Source organism: Trichoderma evansii (genome assembly GCF_050947405.1).
Source record: "Trichoderma evansii strain SZMC 28006 chromosome Unknown GGI43scaffold_31, whole genome shotgun sequence".
NCBI lineage: Eukaryota > Fungi > Ascomycota > Sordariomycetes > Hypocreales > Hypocreaceae > Trichoderma > Trichoderma evansii.
The window spans coordinates 150,919-172,823 of record NW_028145175.1 but is presented as its reverse complement, the minus strand read 5'-3'; the positions used below and the strand labels follow the sequence as shown (position 1 = coordinate 172,823).

The 21,905-nt window shown below is 50.8% G+C and overlaps 6 protein-coding genes across 6 annotated transcripts; 2 read left to right on the top strand and 4 right to left on the bottom strand.

Moving 5' to 3' along the window:
* Nucleotides 1-659: 659 nt before the first annotated feature.
* Nucleotides 660-3,440, top strand: GGI43DRAFT_388344 (uncharacterized protein; the record flags this gene model as incomplete). Its single annotated transcript, XM_083204059.1, has 3 exons — nucleotides 660-2,650; nucleotides 2,714-3,123; nucleotides 3,184-3,440. The coding sequence occupies 3 exons, from the start codon at nucleotides 660-662 to the stop codon at nucleotides 3,438-3,440; spliced, it is 2,658 nt and encodes an 885-aa protein (XP_083055784.1).
* A 446-nt stretch (nucleotides 3,441-3,886) lies between these two features.
* On the bottom strand, nucleotides 3,887-6,533 carry GGI43DRAFT_266863 (lysophospholipid acyltransferase). The gene is made up of 5 exons (XM_083201031.1): nucleotides 6,302-6,533; nucleotides 6,184-6,228; nucleotides 5,989-6,088; nucleotides 4,875-5,896; nucleotides 3,887-4,770 (listed from the first exon to the last, which is right to left on the bottom strand). The coding sequence occupies exons 1-5, from the start codon at nucleotides 6,321-6,323 to the stop codon at nucleotides 4,340-4,342; spliced, it is 1,620 nt and encodes a 539-aa protein (XP_083055783.1). The 5' UTR covers nucleotides 6,324-6,533; the 3' UTR covers nucleotides 3,887-4,339.
* Nucleotides 6,534-7,118: 585 nt separating this feature from the next.
* GGI43DRAFT_266860 (uncharacterized protein) lies at nucleotides 7,119-7,649 on the bottom strand. Its single transcript, XM_083201030.1, has one exon. The coding sequence runs from the start codon at nucleotides 7,538-7,540 to the stop codon at nucleotides 7,166-7,168; it is 375 nt and encodes a 124-aa protein (XP_083055782.1). The 5' UTR covers nucleotides 7,541-7,649; the 3' UTR covers nucleotides 7,119-7,165.
* A 110-nt stretch (nucleotides 7,650-7,759) lies between these two features.
* On the bottom strand, nucleotides 7,760-8,902 carry GGI43DRAFT_426090 (Gti1/Pac2 family-domain-containing protein; the record flags this gene model as incomplete). The annotated part of the gene is made up of 1 exon (XM_083208592.1): nucleotides 7,760-8,902. One exon carries the CDS (start codon nucleotides 8,900-8,902, stop codon nucleotides 7,760-7,762), a length of 1,143 nt encoding a protein of 380 aa, XP_083055781.1.
* Nucleotides 8,903-12,680: 3,778 nt separating this feature from the next.
* GGI43DRAFT_417600 (uncharacterized protein) lies at nucleotides 12,681-13,146 on the top strand. Its single transcript, XM_083207436.1, has one exon. The coding sequence runs from the start codon at nucleotides 12,928-12,930 to the stop codon at nucleotides 13,138-13,140; it is 213 nt and encodes a 70-aa protein (XP_083055780.1). The 5' UTR covers nucleotides 12,681-12,927; the 3' UTR covers nucleotides 13,141-13,146.
* A 5,674-nt stretch (nucleotides 13,147-18,820) lies between these two features.
* GGI43DRAFT_388341 (tyrosyl-DNA phosphodiesterase-domain-containing protein) lies at nucleotides 18,821-21,816 on the bottom strand (the record flags this gene model as incomplete). The annotated part of the gene is made up of 8 exons (XM_083204058.1): nucleotides 18,821-19,040; nucleotides 19,192-19,400; nucleotides 19,535-19,719; nucleotides 19,852-19,884; nucleotides 19,956-20,011; nucleotides 20,360-20,559; nucleotides 20,750-20,929; nucleotides 21,085-21,816. 8 exons carry the CDS (start codon nucleotides 21,814-21,816, stop codon nucleotides 18,821-18,823), a joined length of 1,815 nt encoding a protein of 604 aa, XP_083055779.1.
* Nucleotides 21,817-21,905: the final 89 nt, after the last annotated feature.

Sequence of the window (21,905 nt, the reverse complement as noted above, 5' to 3'; positions counted from 1 at the left end):
GCTCTTCTCTTTTCGCTTCCACCTCCACACACTCTTTCCAGTCAGTCGTTCTCGAATCGCCGACCCGTACGCTCTTTTTTCCTGCCTTGCCCATCCTCGGACTACGCACGCGCGCTTGGCTTGCATCTCGCAGCTGACTCTGCAACGTCCTTGAGGATTGACGAATCGAAACTTAATTGCCCTCGATACTACCGTCCTATTTTTAATATTTAATTCTTCCATTCTTTATCTTCTTTTTTTGGTGGCTCGTCTGCGACTCTTTGCGACTCCCAGCCCGCTGCTAATTTTTCTGGTTACCAACCTTCACTTCGATTCTCATTGGTTTTATTTCATCTGCCCTTTTTGCGAAAATTATAGCCGCCGATACTTGCGCGACCAATCATTTTTCTGATTCTTCTTCCCCTCTTCGAATTTTTGACCATTCAATTCTTCTGTTCTGTGTGAGGACCGGATTGGCATGGCCGCTACGACGAATCGAAATTCTCGGAAATAATACCACTCAGCAAATATACGACATTGCCACCTCCGCACGACTAATACGCTCGTATAGGCTGGAGTGGCTCGCGTCCTGGAACATCGATATTCTCTCGTCACCATTTTTTCGAATTGATTAGTTGGGCAAATGTTATGAGGCAGCTCTCCTGCTGAGTGAGCAGAGGATGCCCGATTCGCCCGACTCCGAGCGATCCTCCCAGGGCGACAAGCTTCAGATTCGACTTGTGCCCTACACGCCGACTCGACTCAGCGGCGGATCCAGCCTGAATCTTGCAGCCATCGCCGGGTCGTCTGTAGACAATGTCGAAATCCATTCCGCAGATGAATCGCCGATAGCGACAAGTCCTCCATCGTCAGGCTCGACCATTGCCGGCCCGTCACGTCCCCCGGTTAGACGCAGGAATACAAGCGTCGAGTTGGGTGATGTCCCTGATCTTGCTCCCACCGAAAAACCCGATTTTTCTCCTACCGAGCCCCAGCGTGGTAGATTTCGGTCTCAGTCTGTGGTGTCGCAGTCATTGAGGACCTTGACAGCTCCGCCGTCTCCTGAAATTCAGCCCACAGCCCCTGCCCAGCGTCGCACCAAGCGATTCGTCGACATCAACTTGAATTCTGACAACAAGACCTTCTCCCTCGTTCCCCTGAAACCCACCAGGCCTCGCACCGACTCTGTTGTTTCTGCTCGCACCGACACAACAACGCATCACTCTGTTATTTCTAGTCACACCGATACTACGACTCAGCACTCTGTTGTATCCACTCAAACCGACGCAACGCCGCATTACTCTGTCGCTTCCAGCGGCTCTTATGCGCAGCAAACTTCGAGCATCTTCAGCGAGGATCGTCCTAGCTCTCCCTTGACGACCCTAGCCGAGGATGATAGCACATCTGCGACTGCCTCATTCACCCCATCCATCCCCGAAGAAGATTTCACTGCCGCCTCGCCATGGAACTATCGGTTGGTAGGTGGGCTGCGCAAAGTCCAGAGAGACGTGAGCGAAACCAGTGACGCTACGCCAACACGGCTACCCTCATTTCTTGAAGAAGAACCTGCTTCTCCAAAAGCTGTGGCGCCACAGGAGCCCATTTCTGCTTTCACTCTGACAACCAAGGCATCCTTCCAGTCTAACAAGACTGGCAATACGGTGTCAGACCGCACAAACTACAAGACCTATGCACAAAGCTCTTCTGGCCCGGACACTGTTCGTAATTCCGTTACGTCAGACTTTGACAATGCTTCGCTTTTCCCTGGTGGTCCCAATTACGTTGTTTATGATGGCGCATCAACATCAGGTCAATCTCGGGGTCACTCTCACACTCACTCCAACTCCAACTCCAACTCTCACTCGGATTCGGAGCAGCAGAGAAACCCCAACTATGTAGTCCACGGACATCGACGCACCATGTCTGACGGCACAGACGTCTCCCAAGTACAGTCTGACTATTCAAGAGATAGCATGGTGGTGGCCCCCTTGCGACCCGTAAGATCGGGCCGCCTTCACTCTAGCTCGACTGTTATGAGCTCCAGATCGCTTGAGCACCTGAGGACCGGGTCTCTGAACTCTATAACCAGCTCCAATAGACCCAACTTTGATGCTGACCGCAATGCATCAGTGGGAGTGTCTACACAGATTGACCTCGACGGACGGCACGCGGCGACTCCCTCGAGCTCTGGCCAAGCCGTCCATCGCCGAGCTAATTCGAGAACACAGCCGTGGGGCACTGCCTTGTCCACGGTTCTCTCAGAGAGCGAGAGGACTGACCCATCAAGTCGCTCCCACTCTCGAATGTCTGGCAATGCTCGCAGCAGCGTCTTCACGCTCAACCAGCTGAGACAGACGGGGAGCTTCTCCACCTTGGGTGTCGAGGAGGCTCTGGCCATGGCTTCTCACTCTCGGAACGGATCTGTGGACCGACCCCAGCCGGTTTATGGCAGAGATGCGCAACTTCCCAGTGCTCGCTTGGTCCGCGACCATGATGAAGATGGTGATGGCCTTGCAGACCTAGAGAGCATGAATCGTCTTCCTTCCCGCGCCCGAGGTCTCAGTTTTGTCTCCAACAATTCCGGAGAAAAGGGCCACCGTTCAAGCCGTTCAACAAGCAGCTCTGGCAATGCTAGCATCAGCTACACCGCTGGCATTCCAGCATGGGCGAGGTAAGCAACATGCTGCAATCATTTATGGCTCCTAGACATGGAATATGCTAACATTGGAAATAGGGTCTACTACGGTAGTGGAGAACGGCGCTGGTTGGCGCCAAAGCCATCCAACGAGTCAATGTTTTCTCAATTCACCAGCAGCCTGCGCCGCGACGGATCTCATAGCCGCTCCCCCAGCTATGAGCAGTACACGACCGACATCAACAACCCCCGTCGCCGCCCCCATGAAACCCAACGACGAAGGAGCGAATCCGATTCGATGGAAATCAGGCCACACCCTTTTGCAAACATTGCTCGTAGCATCAAGAAACAGACATCCAGCATCTGGTCACCGCATTTACGACAAGACAGACGAGCTAGCCGATACAGCCTTTGGTCACCACCATCCCTGGCTGACTCTGCCGAATTCGGAACCTTGCAACGAAACCTTCAGCTAGTGCTGTTTGTCTTTGGGTTTCTTTGTCCATTTGGTGAGTCGTTACAATGCTATTTGAAGTTGATCGCTCATTGCTAACATGTACAAACTTCAGTGTGGATGGTTGGTGCCGTCTTGCCAGTCCCTCCAAGGCCTGAGCGGGACATGACGGAGCGACGATTCAGCGACGGCAACATCGATCTTCGAACGGAGGCACGCACCCAGATGCAGTATATCAACGCGGAGCGCCTTCACGACAGGGTCAAGTGGTGGAGAAGCGTCAATCGACGCATGTCCATCATTGGCGGCGTCATTGTCTGCCTGTGCATCGTTCTCATTGTCGTCGGCGTCAAGCAGCAGTGGCATTCATAAAAAGGACACGGGCGTTTGTTTCTTTTTGACTGGAGTTTCAATTTCAAGTTCTTAGACATCATAACAAAACTTGACATGGGGAAAAAGCGACATTTTTTTCGGGAGCATTTTCAGCATTTACCTTTTTTGACGGGATGACGACTTTCTTTTTCCTCTTCCGGCGCCAATTTCTGGGGAAAATCTTTTTTTTTTAAACCCTTTTCTTCTTTCTATTTAACTCTCACGAGGTTACGATTCTTTATTTTTGAACAGCACATATACACATACAGACGACTTTTTATGCGTAACGCAAAAAGAAATGAAAGAAAGAAGCTTTATCATGACGTTTCTTTATTTCTCAAAAAACCCAAATATTATTATTACACAAAATTTTCTATTTCCTCATAAGGATATTTTTTTTTTTTACATTTTATTACTTATTCACGGAGCATGAGATATATACCTACCTGATGCGAGGAAAGTTATTTTACAAATGCCACATTATGTACGATACAACATGCAACATACAAACTACGTCTCAGTATTTAGTTGGTGTTTTCTGTTGGACACGACGTGAGAGGAGCATTTTTTTGGGATGTGAGAGGATTTGATTCATGTTGGAAGCACATGTTGATGGATGATGAAGAAGTAGAAGTATTCATGTTGGAAAGATGTAGATTTCAAAAAAGCAGATGAAATAAACCGATACAATTATCAAACATTTGTATCATTCATTCAAAACTCTGCCATTAAAAATGATTGAAAAAAAATTGGACGAAGAGTAATAGGTCCATATACAAAGAACTATCCCAGCTCTCCCCCTGTCTAGCCATACACCCACCAAGTCTATAGTCATAACTCATTCAATTGTACTCCATACCAACCAGTATCCAAAAATATCACACAATCCCCATCCTCATTCATCGCGTCTTCCTCTTCTGCAACGCCGTAATCTCCGCCTTGAATTCGTTCACAGCCTCTGCAAGATCCTCATCCGGCTGCTTTGAAATACCCAAGATCGGCTCCTTTCCAGATAGACTCTCGCTGCTGATGGATCGCTTCAAGCGGGCACTAGCCTTGCCCTGGCGACTCTCGAGCTTCTTTTTTAGCACCACCTTTCCGGGCGAGGCGAAGAAGACCATGGCGGCAACGGTCCAAATGAAGGCGTAAAAGTTAACATTGGCCCACGCGCGGAGGGAGTCGCCAAAGCCGAGGATGAGGAATGGAAGCGTCGTGAAAGTGAACGTAAGTTGGGTGCCGAGATAAGTGGCAAAGTCGTAGTACTTCTTCTTAGGAGAAGGACCGCCGGTGATGGGATCGAGGAAGAAGGGGCGGACGTGGCGGCGGAAGTCTGTAATTATATCAGCAAACCGGTATCCAGCAGTTGAAGAAGTTATCTAGAAACTAGCAATCATAATGCATGTAAGGAAAAGACGTAAAGGGGGGGTTTCTTACTCTTGGCCGAAGTTTGAATCAGACTGGCCAGCACAAAGCTGAGATAGTAGCCCGGGTAAAAGCCATGCCAGAAAGCGCTCGTCACAAAAGTCGTCATGCTGGCACGGAAGCCGGGCTTCTTGCCGCGAGGAGTGACTCGCAAGTAGATGTAGTTGCGCAGCCAGTTATTCGTATTCATGTTCCACCCAGCCAAGTATGCTCGCGGGTTCTGCGCAAACTCAACGCTCCAAGGGTCGACGTTCTGAAGCCTGTTCCATGAAACTTTGCCGGTAACGGGGTCGACGCCATTGTAGCCCAAGCCAGTTAGGATGCACGCGCCTTCGGTCAGAGCCCATACGCCATAAAACTTGAAGCGGGTCACCATGCTGGCCATGTGAATGTACCATATACGCTGCAAAAACGATCGCTCGGCAAATGCTTCGGTAGGGACGAGCGTAGGGCTGTATCTGCCACCAAGAGCAACAAACAGACCGATCCAGACCAATCCCGTTACAGCCTTAATGGTAGCGGGAGTGCCGCTGCGAGGAATCTTTCGCTTCTTACGCACGGGTGGCTTCTTCGCAGGGTCGACCTGGGAGGGAACATCGAACATGGACGTATCGATCCATCGGTGGTACTCGGCGTAATCAAAGGCTGGGCCAGCAAACAGCGCTGGGAAGAACAGCACATATGCGGCGTAGTCGATGAGCGGAGGGAGCTCTTTCAATGCGCGACTCTGTTGGAACTCGGATAGCTGATCGGCCGGCAGCTGGCCATCGGCCACGTTCCAGCAAAAGGCCGAGAGCTTCATGACGAGGACCATCTGCGCGCCTGTAATGTCGACTACGGACGGGTCGTTGGCCAACTGGCGATAGATGTGACTAACGGACATGTGGCCCATAATGAAGACGAAGCCGATCCAGGGCATGTAGGGGCTGCCACGTAGGTATTTCGCGATGGCGTAGGCGCCGCCAGCGCTAATGAGGATTGTGACGATGCCATCCCACAAATCGAACAGACCGACGAGATAGAAGAGGGAGACGCTATTTTCGGTTAAAATTCGTAAAGAGTCAGCTGGGACAAGAACTCGACGTATGTGGTGGGACAGAGGTTCTTCTCTTGTGGCGCAATTTACAAAATGATGAAGAGGTTCTTCTGAAGGGGCTTCGCGTCTGGCAGGCGCTTGAGGATTCCGGCCAGCGGATACGAGAGCAGGAACGAGAACGTCAACTTGACTGTTGAAGAGAGAGATGTTTGTTAGTCCACCGTAGAAAAGCAATAAAAATAGAAAATAGGGTATGTAGGAAAAGTATTTGGTGGTTCGACTTACGTTCGTCTGGAGAAGCCGCAAGCTTCGTCGCCAGCGCCTCGAAAGCTACAAACACGCGTTAGCATTGAAAACACAAGACAAGCCAAGAATCATCCTCCGCGATGGATTAGTCACTCACGCCTGTGAAGAAATAGCAGCATCGTGGGCCCAAATCTCTTCTCTTCGCCTTAAACAAAAAGGACAAGGGGAGGTTGAAAAAAAGAGTTTTGGGTAACTGGAAAATCCCACTCTAGCTTTTGGAGGGGTACTTTGCCGCTAGTGCCCCCAGCCGCAGCAACGCTGGTACCTTGGTAGCTCAATCGCAAAAAACCGTGGAGGGAGCTAAGTAAGAAAAAAGAAATGGAAAAAGAAAGAAGAAGGAAATAGAAAAAAAAAAGAGCGGGAGATGCTAAATTTAATAAAGTCCTAGACTCATTTCGAGAATGCCTTTGGAAGCTCAAGGAATCGTTTCGTCCAAAGCTTAAAGGAGACGGTGAAAAAAATTGTTGAGGATTGGATGACGACGGTGGAAGAGACAGAAGATAAGGAGCTCAAGGGATAAGGCGAGGGTGCTAAAAATACTACCCAAGTACTTCGTAGGCGTCCCAGCTGAATTCAAAGTGCTGGCCAAAAAAACAGGAACCACATGCGCACTGCAAGCCACGGGACGCAATCATTGGAGCTCCAGTGCCCTGGAAGAAAAAGCAGCAAAATGAATTGCCCTTTGGTTGCTGGCCACGTGTGACGCAATTATCTTGTTCCATCTCCCCTGCTAGGCCAAGTACCTAGTCATAGCATGTAGTGTGTATTAATGTGGGATGCAGCATGTAGGTACATGTAGGATTGCATCACGAGCAGGCATCGGATCTGCTGATCGGCGCCCCTCTATAGACTAAAATCCCAAAACCAGCCTTGGACACGTCACTTGCTTCACTACCCAAACAAACAATCACGATAGTCAGAGCAGTTACAATATTCACAGCAGTCACGATATTTACGACAGTCACAGAAGACGCCAAGACGAGATAATAGATACCCACAGTATCAATAAACTAGCACTATCAAAACTGTCTACACTGAAGAGGCTCAGAAACCCACAAAAAGCCATCTCCACATGTACTTTTTTGTTGTAGAAACGCCATGAAACTGAACAAGAACAAAATTCCAGCGGACCGACATTATGCATGCAGCCAAGGCATCGAGGTTCCGAGTCACAAAAAACCCGTCCCCAACCAAGCCGAGGCATAAACCCCTGTATACTCCGTAAGCGCCATTGTAACCGCCCATACGAAAAATACAGTGAAGAGGAACAAGAGAAACGAAAAAGAAATACAAAACACCGCACCCAGCCATGCCAAGGTTCAAAAGAAAACTCCATATTATGAGAAACACAAGACCAAAATAAGATAAATGAAAAGCCAGTATAAAATCCGTGTCAGACCCGTTTTCGAGACCCGTTGTAAGACCCATATAGTTGTAGTAGTAGTAGTTGTAGTAATAATAAAACGACAAGGGGAGAATAGAATATTAAGGGAGGCCAGATGAGACTCTGCTAGTGATAGAATCATCATCATCATCTGGATATACATTGTGTTTCTTAGCCAAAGTAGTACGAATCATTGGGGTCGTAGCCCCATGGACCACCCTGGGGCATGAAGCCACCAGCGGGTGGTTGTTGTTGCTCCTGCTTGGCTTGGTCCTGCGGCGAAGGATGGTGCTGCAATGGCTGCTGCATCTCGTGGTAATGATTCTGGTGGTCATCATGCTGGTGATGCGCCTGCTGCAGCTGCTGGTGATGGTGCTGCTGATATTGGTAATGGTGATGCTGCTGCTGCTGCTGCTGCTGCTGTTGATGATGAGGATGATGCGGCAGCGGCTGGGGGTGATGAGCAGTTTGCTGCTGCTGTACCTGGAAGAATTCATAGTCCAGCCCCGTGGGGTATGAGGGCAGGGGCTGATGACTGGCCATGCTCTGCACTGGCATAGCCTGAGTCATGACGACACCATGAGGACTGAGGTCCTGGACGGGAGCCGCCAAAGTGTAAAAGTTGGCTGCAGAGATGGGCATGAGGCCACGATCTTCTTGGCCAAAGATGGCCGCCTCGTCCAGAGGGTTGCGGAAGTTCTGAGACATGAGCAACTCAGCGCGAGGCTGGACGTCTGAAAAGAGAGGGTAGGCGGATGGGGTCACTAGCGACCCTTTGAGGACATCGTCAACGTTGTAGTAGCTGACCAGGTGATGCGGGACACCTTGAAAGGTGATGCTGATGGTCTTCTTGATCAAGCCATTCTTCTTGAAGGGATAAGAATCCACCAGGGAGCCAACTAGTGATCGCTCCGGGTCCTTCATGTGAGCTGGGTCCATGCCGGCGGTTGAAAAGGCCGGGTTGTTGCGGGGATCGGGCTTGCTGATGCCCTGGTTGTTCTTCTTCTTCTTGAGAGCTCGCTTCTTCTCTCCGGGAGGGAATGGCTTGTCCAGCTCGCGGTAGATGAGGAAATTGCCGAGGATGCGGCTGGGACTCCAGGAGACGCCATCAGTCCATCGCTTGATGCCAGAAGCGTGCTCTTCGTAGATGAAAATGTTTCCGCTGGCAATCAGGTCTTGACGTTCGCGGTCATGAGGGCGTCGAGGGACGTGATTAAGGCGGCCATGTAAACAACACTCAAAGAGGATCAGAGCATCCATTGTGGTGGAGATGTGCCCCCTAAAGGTGGGCATGAGAGGCGCTTGAGTTGACATTTCGAATTAACTTTGGAGTTTTTTTTGGGTTTCTTGATGTTTTGGAATTCTCAAAAGTGTATGTGTAGGTATAGAGTGAGGGTGGAGACGCTGTCAGGTGAGACCAAGCGAGAGAAGGAGAGTGTATTGTGTTTGCAGTAAGCTTCAAAGTTCGAACCTAGATGGGTTGACGTTGGTAGAGTTCTCAGCTGAGAAGGCTGACAGGCAGAAGTTGAGAGGATGTTGGATTGATTGGTCTGTGACACTTGGAAACGCTCTTTCTCAAGTAGAGCCAGGAGAGAGAAGGAGAGAGTGTGCGGTTGGTAAGTGTCAATGTTCGAACGTAGATGGGTTGACGCTGCAGAGTTCGAAGCTATCAAGGTTGGTGGAAATTTGAGTCTCTTTCTCGGGTAAGATCAAGTGAGAGGAAGAGGGAAAGTGTATGCTTGTAGGCTTTCCAGACCTCGAATCTAGAAAAAGTTTGCGTTGCAGATCGAAGCTGTCAAGATTGAGAAGATTTGTAAAAGGCTCTTCCTCAAGTATCAAGGAGAGCGAGAAAGTGATTTGGACTGCAGAGTTTCGAGTTTGAGTGTAGTTGGCACTGCAGAGTCCGGTGTTGATGAGAGTCGACGAGGAGAAATTGATTGTGTGATTAGGATTGAAGCACTTGGAAAGCAAGGATCGACTTGGTTTTATTCAAGGAGGAAAGCGGCCACGATCAGGTGCTATTGCTGAAAATTCTTTAGAGTTCAGTGTTCAGTATTATTGAGTTCAGTGTTCCTGGAAGAGGCTGAGCGCCCAGAGCTTCGTGCTGGCAAGGGCCGGCCTGAGGCTTGAAGTTTGAAGAAGAAAAAATCAAGGGGAAAAACCCCAAAGTGAAGGGATCGTAGAGTAGGCCTTGAAGATGTTTTTATATGGCGCGGACACAGGAGTGGCTGGGCTCTTGTGAATCTGGTGGTGGCAATTAAAGCGGTGCCTTGAGTGAGAAATAGTGTTGGGCTGGAGGCTGAGCCAGCGATGAGAGAGAGCAAGCACGTATTATATCCCCTCACACAGGAATGGATCTCGTCTGTGTTCTGGTGGCAATAATAAGTGGTGATTTGGTGAAGATGGAGTTGCAGGGTGCTGGACGGAGGCTTGGGCCAGCAAGGTGAAAGGAGTGAGGTGAGACGACGAAGCTATTGATTGATTGGGAGCAGAGTAGAGTAGACGACGATACGATACGATGGCAACAACAGCTCAAGGGTTGAAGTGGGTGGTATCCGGCAACACAACAGCAGACCAGACGCTGAGCAGCTACTCGGCACTGCGGTAGAGCAGCTTCTCAATTGCAGTCTGAGAGGAGAGTCTGATGCGAGCGTGAGAGGGGGAGGGAGAGATGAAATAGAGATGAGGGGTGTGGATGCATGTGAGAAAGCAGCAGCATCAGCCCAGCGTAATTGTAGCTGTCGAGCAATTGGATTGGATTGGGAGCAGCAGCAGTTGTAGCGGTTAGTGGTAGTGGTAGCGGTAGTGGTAGTGCATGCAAAGTAGGTGGTACAAGTACAAAGCAGCAAGCGTTGGTGCTGGTGCTAAGGATTTGGAGATGGGGACAGCTCCAGGGCGTCTCCACCACCCGGTAGCAGGCAGGTAGTGGGTGGCAGCGATGGGGTTAGCAGGCAGGTACAGGCGCAGAGGTGGTGTACAGGCCGGGGCCAGCGGGGGGTGTATGGCGAGCCAGGTACCGGGGCATCTGACGGATACCTCGTCAGGATTAGCGAGGAACTCGCCGCGGTACGCTGGTTGGTCTAGTCAGACGGCCGTTTGCTAGCACGCCAACGAGATCGGGACGAGACAGACGAGGAGGAGAAATGGCGTCGATGGGGCTCCGGCGCTGCTGTCGGCTCGCTCGTTGGCCGTGGCGCTGATGCCGGTGGAGATGGATGCTGAGAGAGAGCGCAGTAGAGAGCAGTTGAGATAAGCGAATCAGTCAGTCGGGCAGTCAGTCGGGCAGTCAGCGGCGGCGTTGCGTCGGCAGAGTGGAATCAAATAAGAAAAGCCGAAAAGTCGGATTTAAGAGTCATAAAAAAAAAGAGAAAGCAGCAAGCGAGAGCGAAGGAGAAGAGCAGCGACAAGAAAAAAAAACGAGACCAGCCACAGCCAACGAAAGAGGAGCTGCAAAGCTGGCTTGGCTTCGCATTCGAAATTCTGGGCCAAATGCGGACGATGGATGGGGACCGACGGCACGACTTGGCACGTTGGCAGGCGAGATGCGTCGGTACATGCAGCCGCGAGCAGCTCCCAGCCCGTCAGTGCGGTAGCGGCCTACCACTGCGCCCATGCCGCCCAGGTATCGCCCAGGTATCCCAGGCATCGCACGCTCTACATGTCTGCGCTGTGCTGCGCTGCGCTGCGTTTGTACCTGGAGTAGCGCGTGCGGCCGGATCGCTGGGGCTCCACCGTGCTGCAAGTTGGAGCCAAGGTGATTAATGCCTGTAAGAGGCAAGGCAAGGCAGAGCAGAGCAAAAAAGCAAAAAAGCAAAAAAAGCTACTGTACTGTGCCTCCCGGGGTACATTGCGAGCGTGTCTGGGCTCTGCGCGCGCCCAAGTGCCCTTGAGCCCTCTAGTTGTAGTTGTCGCCGTCTAGCGCTGCGTCGAGAGAGGCTTCAGTGGGTGTGCGAGGTGCGTGAGGTGCGTGCGTGTGTCTGTCCAGCCCGCTAGCGCTGTGGACAGGGGGGGCTGCTTTTGGGCTGCGCTGCTGCTGGGCCTTGGGTTCCATATGGCCCATATCCCGCAACTGCCGACAGCAGGGTACAAGGGCCCTTTTTCCCAGCAATCTGGCTATTAGCCGGGCTTGGGCTCGCATCTGCTCCTCTCCGCCTCCTCTTTTCTCTCCTCCTCGGTCCGCCTCTGCATTTGCGTCTTCACGATGACGCCGTGCATTGCGAGGGATCTGGTCATATGGGCCTGGAATGGCCCGATGGAAGAGCCGCGAATATGCACTCGTATCATTCATTCATGCTCCACGGATGCCAAGAAATGAATGAAAATAAATGAAGATAAAATGAAAATAAAAAAAATGATAAAATAAAAAAAACAATGCAAGGAATTATATCGAATTGATTTCCTATACTAGCGCCTTTTGTGTCTGCTAACACTAAAACAGTAGCAGTAACTGCGGCTGGTAGTAGATATCAGGCAATACTGGCAATATTTCCCCCCGTGTCAAGCCGCAATTAGGCCTAGACCTTGGCTGGTATCTCGTCTTGCATCTGCACTTTGTTGTTTGTTTTTTCCCGTTTTCTTATCTCGCTTTTATCTGGCTTTTATCTGGCTTTTATCTGTTTTTTCTCTTCTCTTCTCTTCATATCTCTACGCTCGCATCGATAACAGATGCAACAGACTAATAGAGTGGGAATAGGCAACGAGCGACAGGGCACCGCTGCGCACGTCCCTCCCCCCATGTGTCCAAGTACCGTTCTCATTCGTGCTCTCGTACCTGTATCAGAGGTCTGAGAGATCTACTGTATCTTGGATCCTCTGGCTCGCGCTCGCACACACACATGCACCTATAGAACCACTTTTTTTTTTAATGCATATATTAAAAAAAAAAAGAGGGTGGTGACCGGGGCATGCAAGAACCGAACCGCCGCATGGACTTTGTACTCACTGGCCGGCAGTACGAGGTACGTACCCACCTGCAGACAAGACATTGAACTGGCCGTCTCTGTCTCTCGCCGTCTGTCTGCCTGCTTGTCTCTGTCTCTGCTACTAGTACTGCTGCTGCTGCTGCTGCTAGTCCGGCGGGCGGAGAGGGCACCACAGAGGGACCACAGAGGGACCACAGAGGAGCGCAGAAAAGGAGGGGGTGGAACCGTCTAGTTGGGTGTTGGTGCTAACGGCAGAGCGCTGCTACTTCGTTCTCGTCCTAGCCGGCGGTGCTAAGGGCCCTCGAGCGCTGCTACTGCTGGTGCTACTGCGGGCTCTCGCTGCCGCGACCTGCTACTTTGGCGGCCTTTGCTGCTACTGCGGCACTACCAGTGGCTTGTTGTTGTCTTTTGCTTGGCATGGCATGGCGCGCTCTTTGGCTCTTGCTCTGTTTTTCTTGCTTCCGGCTATGGCTGTCCAAGCCGCAAGTGGTTTCGCCGCGTTCGGGCTTCCGAGCCGTCCAATCTCGATGCACAATTGAAGCTCCAGCTCGAACCAAGGGAGGGGGGGCAGCAAGAGAAAAACAAAACAGAACAGAACATGACCTTTATTTTCCCTTTTTTTTTTTTTGACAGTTCTCGGCCAACGCAAGCGGCCAACTCAGCCGTGCGTGCCATCACAAACGACACAAGGATAGATAGGCCGACAGCCAGATAAACAGACAGACAGATGGACGCACATTATCAATGTCCAATTTCATTTCTTGATTACATCATATGAGGCTAACGTGCCCTTTTTCCCTTTACTCATCAAGCTCCTCAGATCGATATCAAACACGGCCATCTTTGGTCGTTTGCTTATACGTACAGTACATACTAGGCAAGTTGTGCGGGCACAAAACGTCCGCCTCGACGGACTTGGTATCTCGACCTTTTTCTGCTCTTCATTTCCCTTGCCTTTTCTGTTCTTCCTTCATCTCCTCGCTTCACTTGCTCTGCCGCGCTAAAACGCTAAAATGCTGCAAGTCCGTTCTTTTTCTACCCTTGCAGATATGGATCCCCAAGCAGGTCGAAAAGGTTTGTGGAGCGGCCTAAAAAAGGTGAGGCACCGAACTTGCTGCTCCCGCAACCAGCCGTTTCCGCGGCTGGAGGGGAGGGGAGGGGAGGGGCTGCGGCCGTCTAAAGTAAATCAAATCCGCTCATTTACAGTCCATTCATAATGGTAGCAGTGGTAGAATGGCGGTATAAGGCAGTCGGCAGGGATTGCCAGAGCATAGCTTCCATAGCTTGCATAGGAGGCAGGATGGCTTGCATAGGAAACATGGCTTGCATACTATGGGGTGCATACCATCGATAGCATGACGATGTAAAACTATTGCCAATCTAAACAGGACGGCACACGTAGGTGGTTCTGTATGCTGTAATGACTAACACTAACACGCACGTGTATTCTACCGCTCCTCGACGACTTGATACGATTCACAGATAGGTAGTCGTACTGCTACCTCTACTACCACGTATATTACATGGTAGTAACAACGGTACCATGCCGTGATCGACCCCCAATTGGCCATCGTGGCGGCTCTTGGCCCTCCAAGCCCTATGGGCCACTCCATCCTCAACCTTTTCGCCTCACCCAGGTTATAGTTTTGCGTGACAGGGAAAATCAAGGCCTGGCAGGATCCGAACGGCTTCCGAGTAAGCCCTCGAGTATGCGGCTTATTGGCCCCGTATCACTCCGTCTTAGTGTTGACGGGAGTCATTTTTACCTAAAGGAGTTGGATAGATAGAAGGGGAAAAAAAAAAAAGCACAAGTGATACGTCCTTCTTTTCCCATGGTGATGACAGTTTATGCTTTTCGAGCCGCCGTTGAAAATGGAGACTTCGGAGCCCACGTCCGCCGGGTGCAATTGTTAATTTGCAGGACCCCAGTGGTATTTTCTGCACCCCTCAAGGTTTATGACGATGCCAGGTAGCATTGCTGCTAGTAGGTTGATACCAGGAACCTGGAAATACCGGCATGTTTCTATTCTAAGGCCCTCAGGATTTCCAGGGTTCCTGGCCGCCGACAGCCCTGATTACTTAATTGATTACTTAAGTGCAGCGTTCTATTGGAATCGATGAATCTAAATTAATTAATTAATCAATTGCCTGTGCTGCCATGCTGCAAGCTGCATTGGAGCCGCAGGGGCACGATGCGACGTACTTTTGTACTGCTGCGTCGCAAAATGAAGAAACATGTAGATGGCGGGTACGTACTAGTACCTGCCAGTACGCTGTCCGCGGCACCCAACTCGCTCGTACTTCGTATTGCCCTGTCAGTCAAATCGTACAGACAAAGGCGTCGTGATCTCGAATTTGATGCCCCTCCCCTCCCTCCCCTCTTTTTCCTACCATGCCCCTGTCTGCCTGGGAATCTTGGCCGCTTGGCTGCTAGATAGGATGCCTTTTCCAGAGATCTCTCCGTCGTCATTTGAATCCTTCTCCGGCATCATTGTGGATTAAATCAACCTGCGCCGAGCTTGGCGGAGGATAGCAGGCACGGCGACGCCGTGGGATTCGATTATTGACAAATCGCCTGCCTAACGCCGAGCAGTCGTCCTCTTACTGTACATTGCAGTCCATCTCTTCTCATTCCTCAGGTCTGGCGATCCGAAAAGCCCAAGTTCCCAAGTTCCCCGCCGCCGTCGGCCTTTTGCCACCATGCTCCAACCGCCCTCCAGAGCCCCATGGCGCTAGCTATTGGGATAGGGCTGGAATAAGCCTCTAGCGCGAACAGGTACACGGAACTGCTCTGGAGCCTCTTCTCTTGCCTGGCCCCAGAGGCGAGGACCAGAGCCCGCTTTGCTGTGGTGCTCAATCGGAGGTCCGTCGATCTAGACACGGCTTGCCTCGCCCCAACGGTTCGTGGGCAAAAGTGGACGAGAATCCAAGTCTCATGACGAGCGCCTCGATTTTCAACATGCCGCAGCATCTCCGCGATTTTCCATTCGGATTCCCTGGCCTCTCTGGATTTTTGTGCAGCCCTCCTCTGCTGCGTGCGTGTGGAACAGACAGTCCGGCTGTCTCATTAGAATTTCAGGCACATCCAAAGCTTGAATCCCCCCCCCCGTGCTTTTGTCTAACGTGCCGTGCCTGGGGGCAAAGTCAGTTTTGCCAGTGCGAGTGTGCGTCGCATGCCCAGCAACTCTGATCCCACGCCACGGTCGAGCAGCAAAATAAACATCAAAGTTGCCTAGTGACATTCGTGCAGTCTGTGTGTCATCTGCTCAAGTAATGCTTCCGTACCTGCATCAAGGGTACCTGTCAACAAAACGAGTAAAGAGAGATAATGATGGATAAAAAAAACATCTCACTTATCACGGCAAGCCGCTTGCATTCTTCATCACATGTTGCTCTTGGCCGCGTGGCTATGAGCTGCTACGCTGCTCGCTTAGCCATCCCTTGCATAAGCACCCTCTGCTACTGCTGCCATGTACATGCTACCGTCACTACTGTACTGCAGTTGTAATCGCTCAGAACCCACAGACTCCATTCGAGGGGATCCAGAAAAGTCGCCAGCAGGGCGGGCGCCGCACCGCAGAGGCGCACCGGCCAGCGGCACTTGCGACAGATGTGACAAACTGCAAGAGTCGCAGCCGTCGTCGCAGCCATCGTCGCAGCCACCATCCATCTCATCACACGCATCGCCGCTGGGGCTAGATTTCGGGGGTGGTGGATAGCCCAGATCGCTCGCCGCGCTAACGCAAAAGGCGGATCGCCAGGGTTTGGCGCTCTTTGCTCTGCTGCAAGGCCCACTGGGCTGGGGGTGGGTTCTGCTGCGAGGGTGTGGAGGGGACAGGGAGGCGAGGGAATCTCGGCTGAGAGCATTTTCAAGCATTCTCGAGCATTGGCAAGGCCCTGTACCCCGACGTATACGCAGTTAAGCATTTCGGCGCATCTGTCGCGCGTGTCCCTAACACGGCTGACTCGGCGAAACATCACGCCGCAAGCGGTGGCTGCCATCCAAGCCTCTAAAAGCCCCAAAAAGCCCCCCCCTAGCTGCTGACGCACGGGCCAGCAGCCAATCGGAGAGGCTGCATGAGGCCAAAACAGCCAACCAGCGAGCGCCAGCTCCAGCACCAGCACCAGCACCAGCTTGGCTCCTCAGGCATTCACAGCGCCGCCTTAGCTAAGATGGCGTTTTGTCAAACTCCGTAGTCTCTGCCATCTCTTCCCTCCCAAAACCTCCGCCCTACTGTGTATTGTGTCCTGGCCTGGGATTCCTACGTATCACTTTCTGCCCTCGACGGTACGCTATACGGGGTACCACATGCGACTAATGCCTTCTTTTTGTTACTCGTCTCTTTCCCTGCCCTTCGCTCCCCTGTTCCATCGGCGCCCTCCGGTCTCAGGTCTTCAGCTGCCTCGTTTGAGAAAGCACCGCAACTCAATTCTTGTTCGGAGCAGGTCCCGTATCGCTGCCCCTCATGTTCGTCCCATGCGAGCAGCTACGTCAGAATGCTGATGCTTGGGAAAATGAGGGGAGATTTTTTATTTTTTCTTTTCCTTTTTTTTTTGTTTTTTTTCCACGTCCGTCTTATCGACTCTGATATCAACTGGCACTCACTCACTACCTGATCGTTTCTCATCTAATATCATATTAGCATCACACCCACAACTCGTCCTCACACCTCTTGCCATTACAAATCACATAATTATTTTAGTGTGTCGAATTTGACAGAAGCCATGATGATAGTCATCATCAAAAGAAATTAGTCCGCTGAAAAGTTGGGCGACACATGCAGTGCAGTCTCCAAAGGCAGGAAACAAAAAAGAGTCCGTCGAGCAAACACCATGGCGGCTTGGACGGCCGTCTGGTGAGAATGGCCCGGATGGAAAAACTGCAAGCGACGACATGCTGCCCACACACCCCCTCCTCTGCTGGACCCAGAAAAAATCGAGTGCCCCTTGGTCAATTCCCCCTCCCAGCCGAAAGCCCCGATGTCAAGCGACGAATGGGAGCCCTGCGCTGCTGCTAATCGTACCACTTTAATTAGTCGTGATGACTTAAGCATCTTAGCAGTTTGATGCTTCCCCTCCCTCCATCTTTCAGTGCTGACGTTACAGATCATATTCTGGCATATATCGATCTTACCAACAAACACTATCAACGCTGGTATTCCTCAATCGGCCATTATCTCCGTTGGAGAGGAGACTCCTCGGGAATCGCTGCCATCAGTCATCTCTGCCAACTGAGTCTGACTCAACCGCCGAGGTCCTGTCATACACTATAACACTAGCCGCCGTAGTTCCTCGGGCTCTCCAAGCGAGGTCCTGGGATTACTCTGATGTATTTGTTTTGAATTTTTGAATGAATGCTGCTTTGAGCAAGCTGCTTTGGCTGAGAAGCCATCTCCTACAAGGGGTGGTTGGAGCATCCAACTTTTGGTGCTACTATATTGGCTGTGCACTTAGTTGCAGCTGCTAAAGACTTGACTCTTGATTGGCCCTGGTACGCCGCTCGAAACCAACTCCTTCGCCTGGAAAAATGGCCTGTTCCATAGCTGCCAAGTTGGTAACCAGCTGCCATGCTAACCGCATGTGTCAAATCGTTCAAGTCAGCTGTGCCTTGGCTCAGCTAAACATTTACAAGCCACACATATTTCTGAGAGATAACAGGCAGAAATTCGATTTCTGATATAAAAAAAAATTAATGTCGTCACGTATGTGATTGTTCTGCAGTGTTGCATTGGCGGTTGCTGTGATATTGCAATTTATTGCCGCACCGCCCAGTAGTACTACTCTATTCAAAGGCGCCCGCGCTCAAACACTCACGCGCACATATACAAGTCCTACGCAGCAACAACAAGTGTAGTAGCAGCAGCAACAGCCAAATCGACTACGGACAAATGCGGTATTTGTTCGGTAACTCTTGGCCGGGATCCATCTCCTTCTGTTCACGACGACCGTTGAGCCTTACACCTTGCCGCGGTGGAGCGACTCCATAATTCCAAACACCCTTGCCCATCGTATCATGTTATTCAGATCATTCATGGACCTTGGGCACCAGCCCGCTTCAGCCTATCAGCGGCTCATCTCCACAAGGTTTTTGCCTTACCCCACTCATGCAGGCCGCACGCTATCTGCAAGCAAGCATGTTCTGCGGTCCTTGACGACATGTGGTTGTCTGGCCCCAGGGATCTTACAATCTATCAAAAAGTAACATCTCGGCCGTCAACTTTTTTGTAAGCAGTCACCTCGTGTACCCCTGGTTTTGGCCCCGGAAAAAGCAAATGCTACGCTTGGGCCTCAAATATCTCATTCAGCCCGCTCAGGCTCCTGCATATAGCCAGGGCTGGTCACTTGACTTGTATACAGGACCGGGAACTTGCATAGGGACAGGAACCGTCCCCGCAAACATGGACATGTCGGCGCTAGTAAATGTCTTGTCAACTGATTTTGACTCAGGCACCGGGATGATCACTCCGCACTCCCAGTTGCGACAGTTCAGTTTGATGCCTCCAGTAGACCTGTCTTTAGACAGCCGGCCCCTAGATGAAAATCAGTCCCCAGCGGCCGTCACGACGACGGCGGCGGCGGGGGTACAGTCAGCCTCTAAAATCCATCATGTCGACCGGCGCAATCAAGACAGCAAGAAACCGTTCAAAACGGGGGGTGTGTGGTAGAAAACTCTCGACTCACCAGGCGCTCTCCGAAAGATTGGCACTGCCTACATAAGCCCAGCCTGGAGACTGCCGTATTACCGCCTGGCTATCTCCGACCCGACGACGCACGAATATCATCTTGCTATGCATAAGGAGCCGGTCACGGGATATCACATCTCGCACAAGCTCTCTGGGGAAAGTAGGTGACCGCCACCACTTGGCCTGCACGCATATCGTGCCTCCCGCCTGCATACGTGTCATTTTCTTGTTGTTAATCAATGGTAATTTGAAAAAAAAAAAAAAAAAAAAAAAAAAAAAAATGATTAGAGATAGCACGGTGTTTGTCGACCCGTGTAAATGACTCGGGAGTCACAACTCACATTGCGTCCGCCTCTGCTATTCGACACTGTATGGTCTGTGGGGAAGTAGATGCGGAATCTTTCTCGCAGCAACTGCTCCTGAGATGTCACCGTCGTCGTCGTCTTTGTTGCCTCCGTCGGCATTCTGGCAGAAGACCTGGAGCTAGCGCTGCCCTGTTTCTTGAATTCGTCTATACCGTCATCACCTAAAAAGACAGAAATAATGTGAGAAAACAGTTTGTCCCCACCCCAAAAGGAGTAAGCAGACAAAATCAATTGAAAGAAGGAATAAAGGTTGGTCTTAATTTACCTCGACAGGCGTTGTATATGGCCCGTACCATCTGTTGGTTCAACGCTCCGAGCGACGCACACTAGAGACACATCGTTAGCTCTAAATTCCAACGTCTATCCAAAAAAAAAAAACAAAGGGCATCCCGGCTACGTGCCACGAGGTCGACATCGACGGGGTCGGAAGCAGCTAGCCCGAGGTCAGCCACGCTAGCTGCGAGGCCAACGTATCCTAAGCAGGGCAATATAGTGTCAGCGATGTGCGTTTTTTTCCCCCGGTCTGCAAGCATAGCCTCGCTCAAATTCGGGCCAGTTTTGGACTAATATAACATGCCTATGCGTTCTGCATTCTTTGCCGAGTGACTTCCGGGTCTAAGAATGAGTGCAGCAGAATCAGTTTCCAGTCTATATCAGTGAGGCGAAGAGGGTATTTTTTTTTTTTTTTTTTTTTTTTGTTTTTGTTGTTTTGGTACTTTTGTTTGCCCTTTTTCTTTTTTCCTTGTCTCCGACAGTAGATTCTCAAAAGAGAAAGGTATAGCGAAGGGGGGCGAGACATACATTGTATGAACAAAGGCGATATCCGCCGTCCTGGAGAAATCGTAGTTTGCGAGACTGGCAACCATCTTCTCGCCTACGCCCGTCGCTTGCAAGAAATACACTAGTTCTGTGTAGAACCTGGTCGGCGCATGGCTACGGGCGGCGCTGGCATGGGGGGAGGCGGGACTTTCCAGCCGTGGTAGATCAATTAGAAATACCATCTAAAAGTAGAAAATAGGCATTAGAGAAACGGAGATTATAACCCTTGTTGTCATATTTGCTTTTAGTTCGTGGGGGAGAGGAAGTAATACAGGAACAGAAAAAGCCAAAAAGAGTATACTGAAGAGAAACAAGAGGAAACAAAAGTGTAAATCATCTTGCCCTTGGACATGAGACGAAAATGGCACTCACATTCTCCATGACCCCTGTTTCTCCCCAGTCGTAGGGCATAAGGTTGCCCGTTGGGATGACGATGCGGAGATGGTTCGGATACTTGAGCAGTTGCAGCTTGGAGTGCATCGCGCCGACGCCATGCATGGGAGGAAAGCAGAACTTGATGTTGGCGGGGACGTTGTTTCGCATGAGGGTTTTCTATTTTGGGGGAGGATTGGTCAGTTTCATTACATTATGGTATTCTTATTAGTTTTCTCTGTATGATAGTTCTCTTGATTTGGAATCCAAGAAGTTGATGCCAAAGAAACGGAGAGATGTAGAGGAAAACAACAAGATATTATGAATTTCAGTACCTGAGCTTCATCCCTAGCAAATGCGAGCAGCATGATTTTTGTCCTCCTATAATCCAGCTTTGATAGCATCCACTCTTCGTCCCATTGGAAAGATGAAAGCACGGCGAGCTCGAGCTTGTCCTTTTGGAAGACTTCCTCGATGGTGATTTCGTCGCCAGTTCGTGTAGTTCCGCGGGCCCAGGTTCGTTTGACGGTGGGATTGGGGTATGGTACGCTACTGTTGTTATTGTTGTTGCTACTGCTTTGTCCAGTCTTTGTTGCTGAAGCTGAAGCTGATATAGATGCAGATGTTGATGCTCCAAGAGCTTTGAAATTGCGGTCTGTGGGAGCTCTAATAGCTTGTTTCTTCGGAGGAGGTACTTCAACCACGTCTTCGTCGTCGTCATCGTCAGTGGCAGGTCGCTGGCGTTTTGCCAGGCGGTTCAATCGTTCTTGCTCCATGGCTTTACGGTCGAGGAAGAGAGAGCCGAATTGAGACTGCTGCTGCGACGACGGTTGTGAACGTGCCTGCGACTGTGTTTGTGTTGTCTGTTGTGTTGTCTGCTGCGTTGAATTCGCAGGGCTTGCGGTTGATGAGCCATCGTCATCATTATCGTCGTCATCGGAATCGTCAATCACCACTGGTGTGGTGGAAGCTTGGTCTTGCAAAGAGAGTGCAATGGCATAGCGGAGAGCTTCGTCGTCGTCGGCGTCGTCAGGGAGCTCGAGGAAATCGTTTTCAGGTCTCGTCATGGCCAGAGGTTCGTGTCAATCAATCTACTTTTGAGAAAATAAAGAAGACTGTGCAATTTTGTTGATTTCTTAAGCCGTTGTGTCTTGTA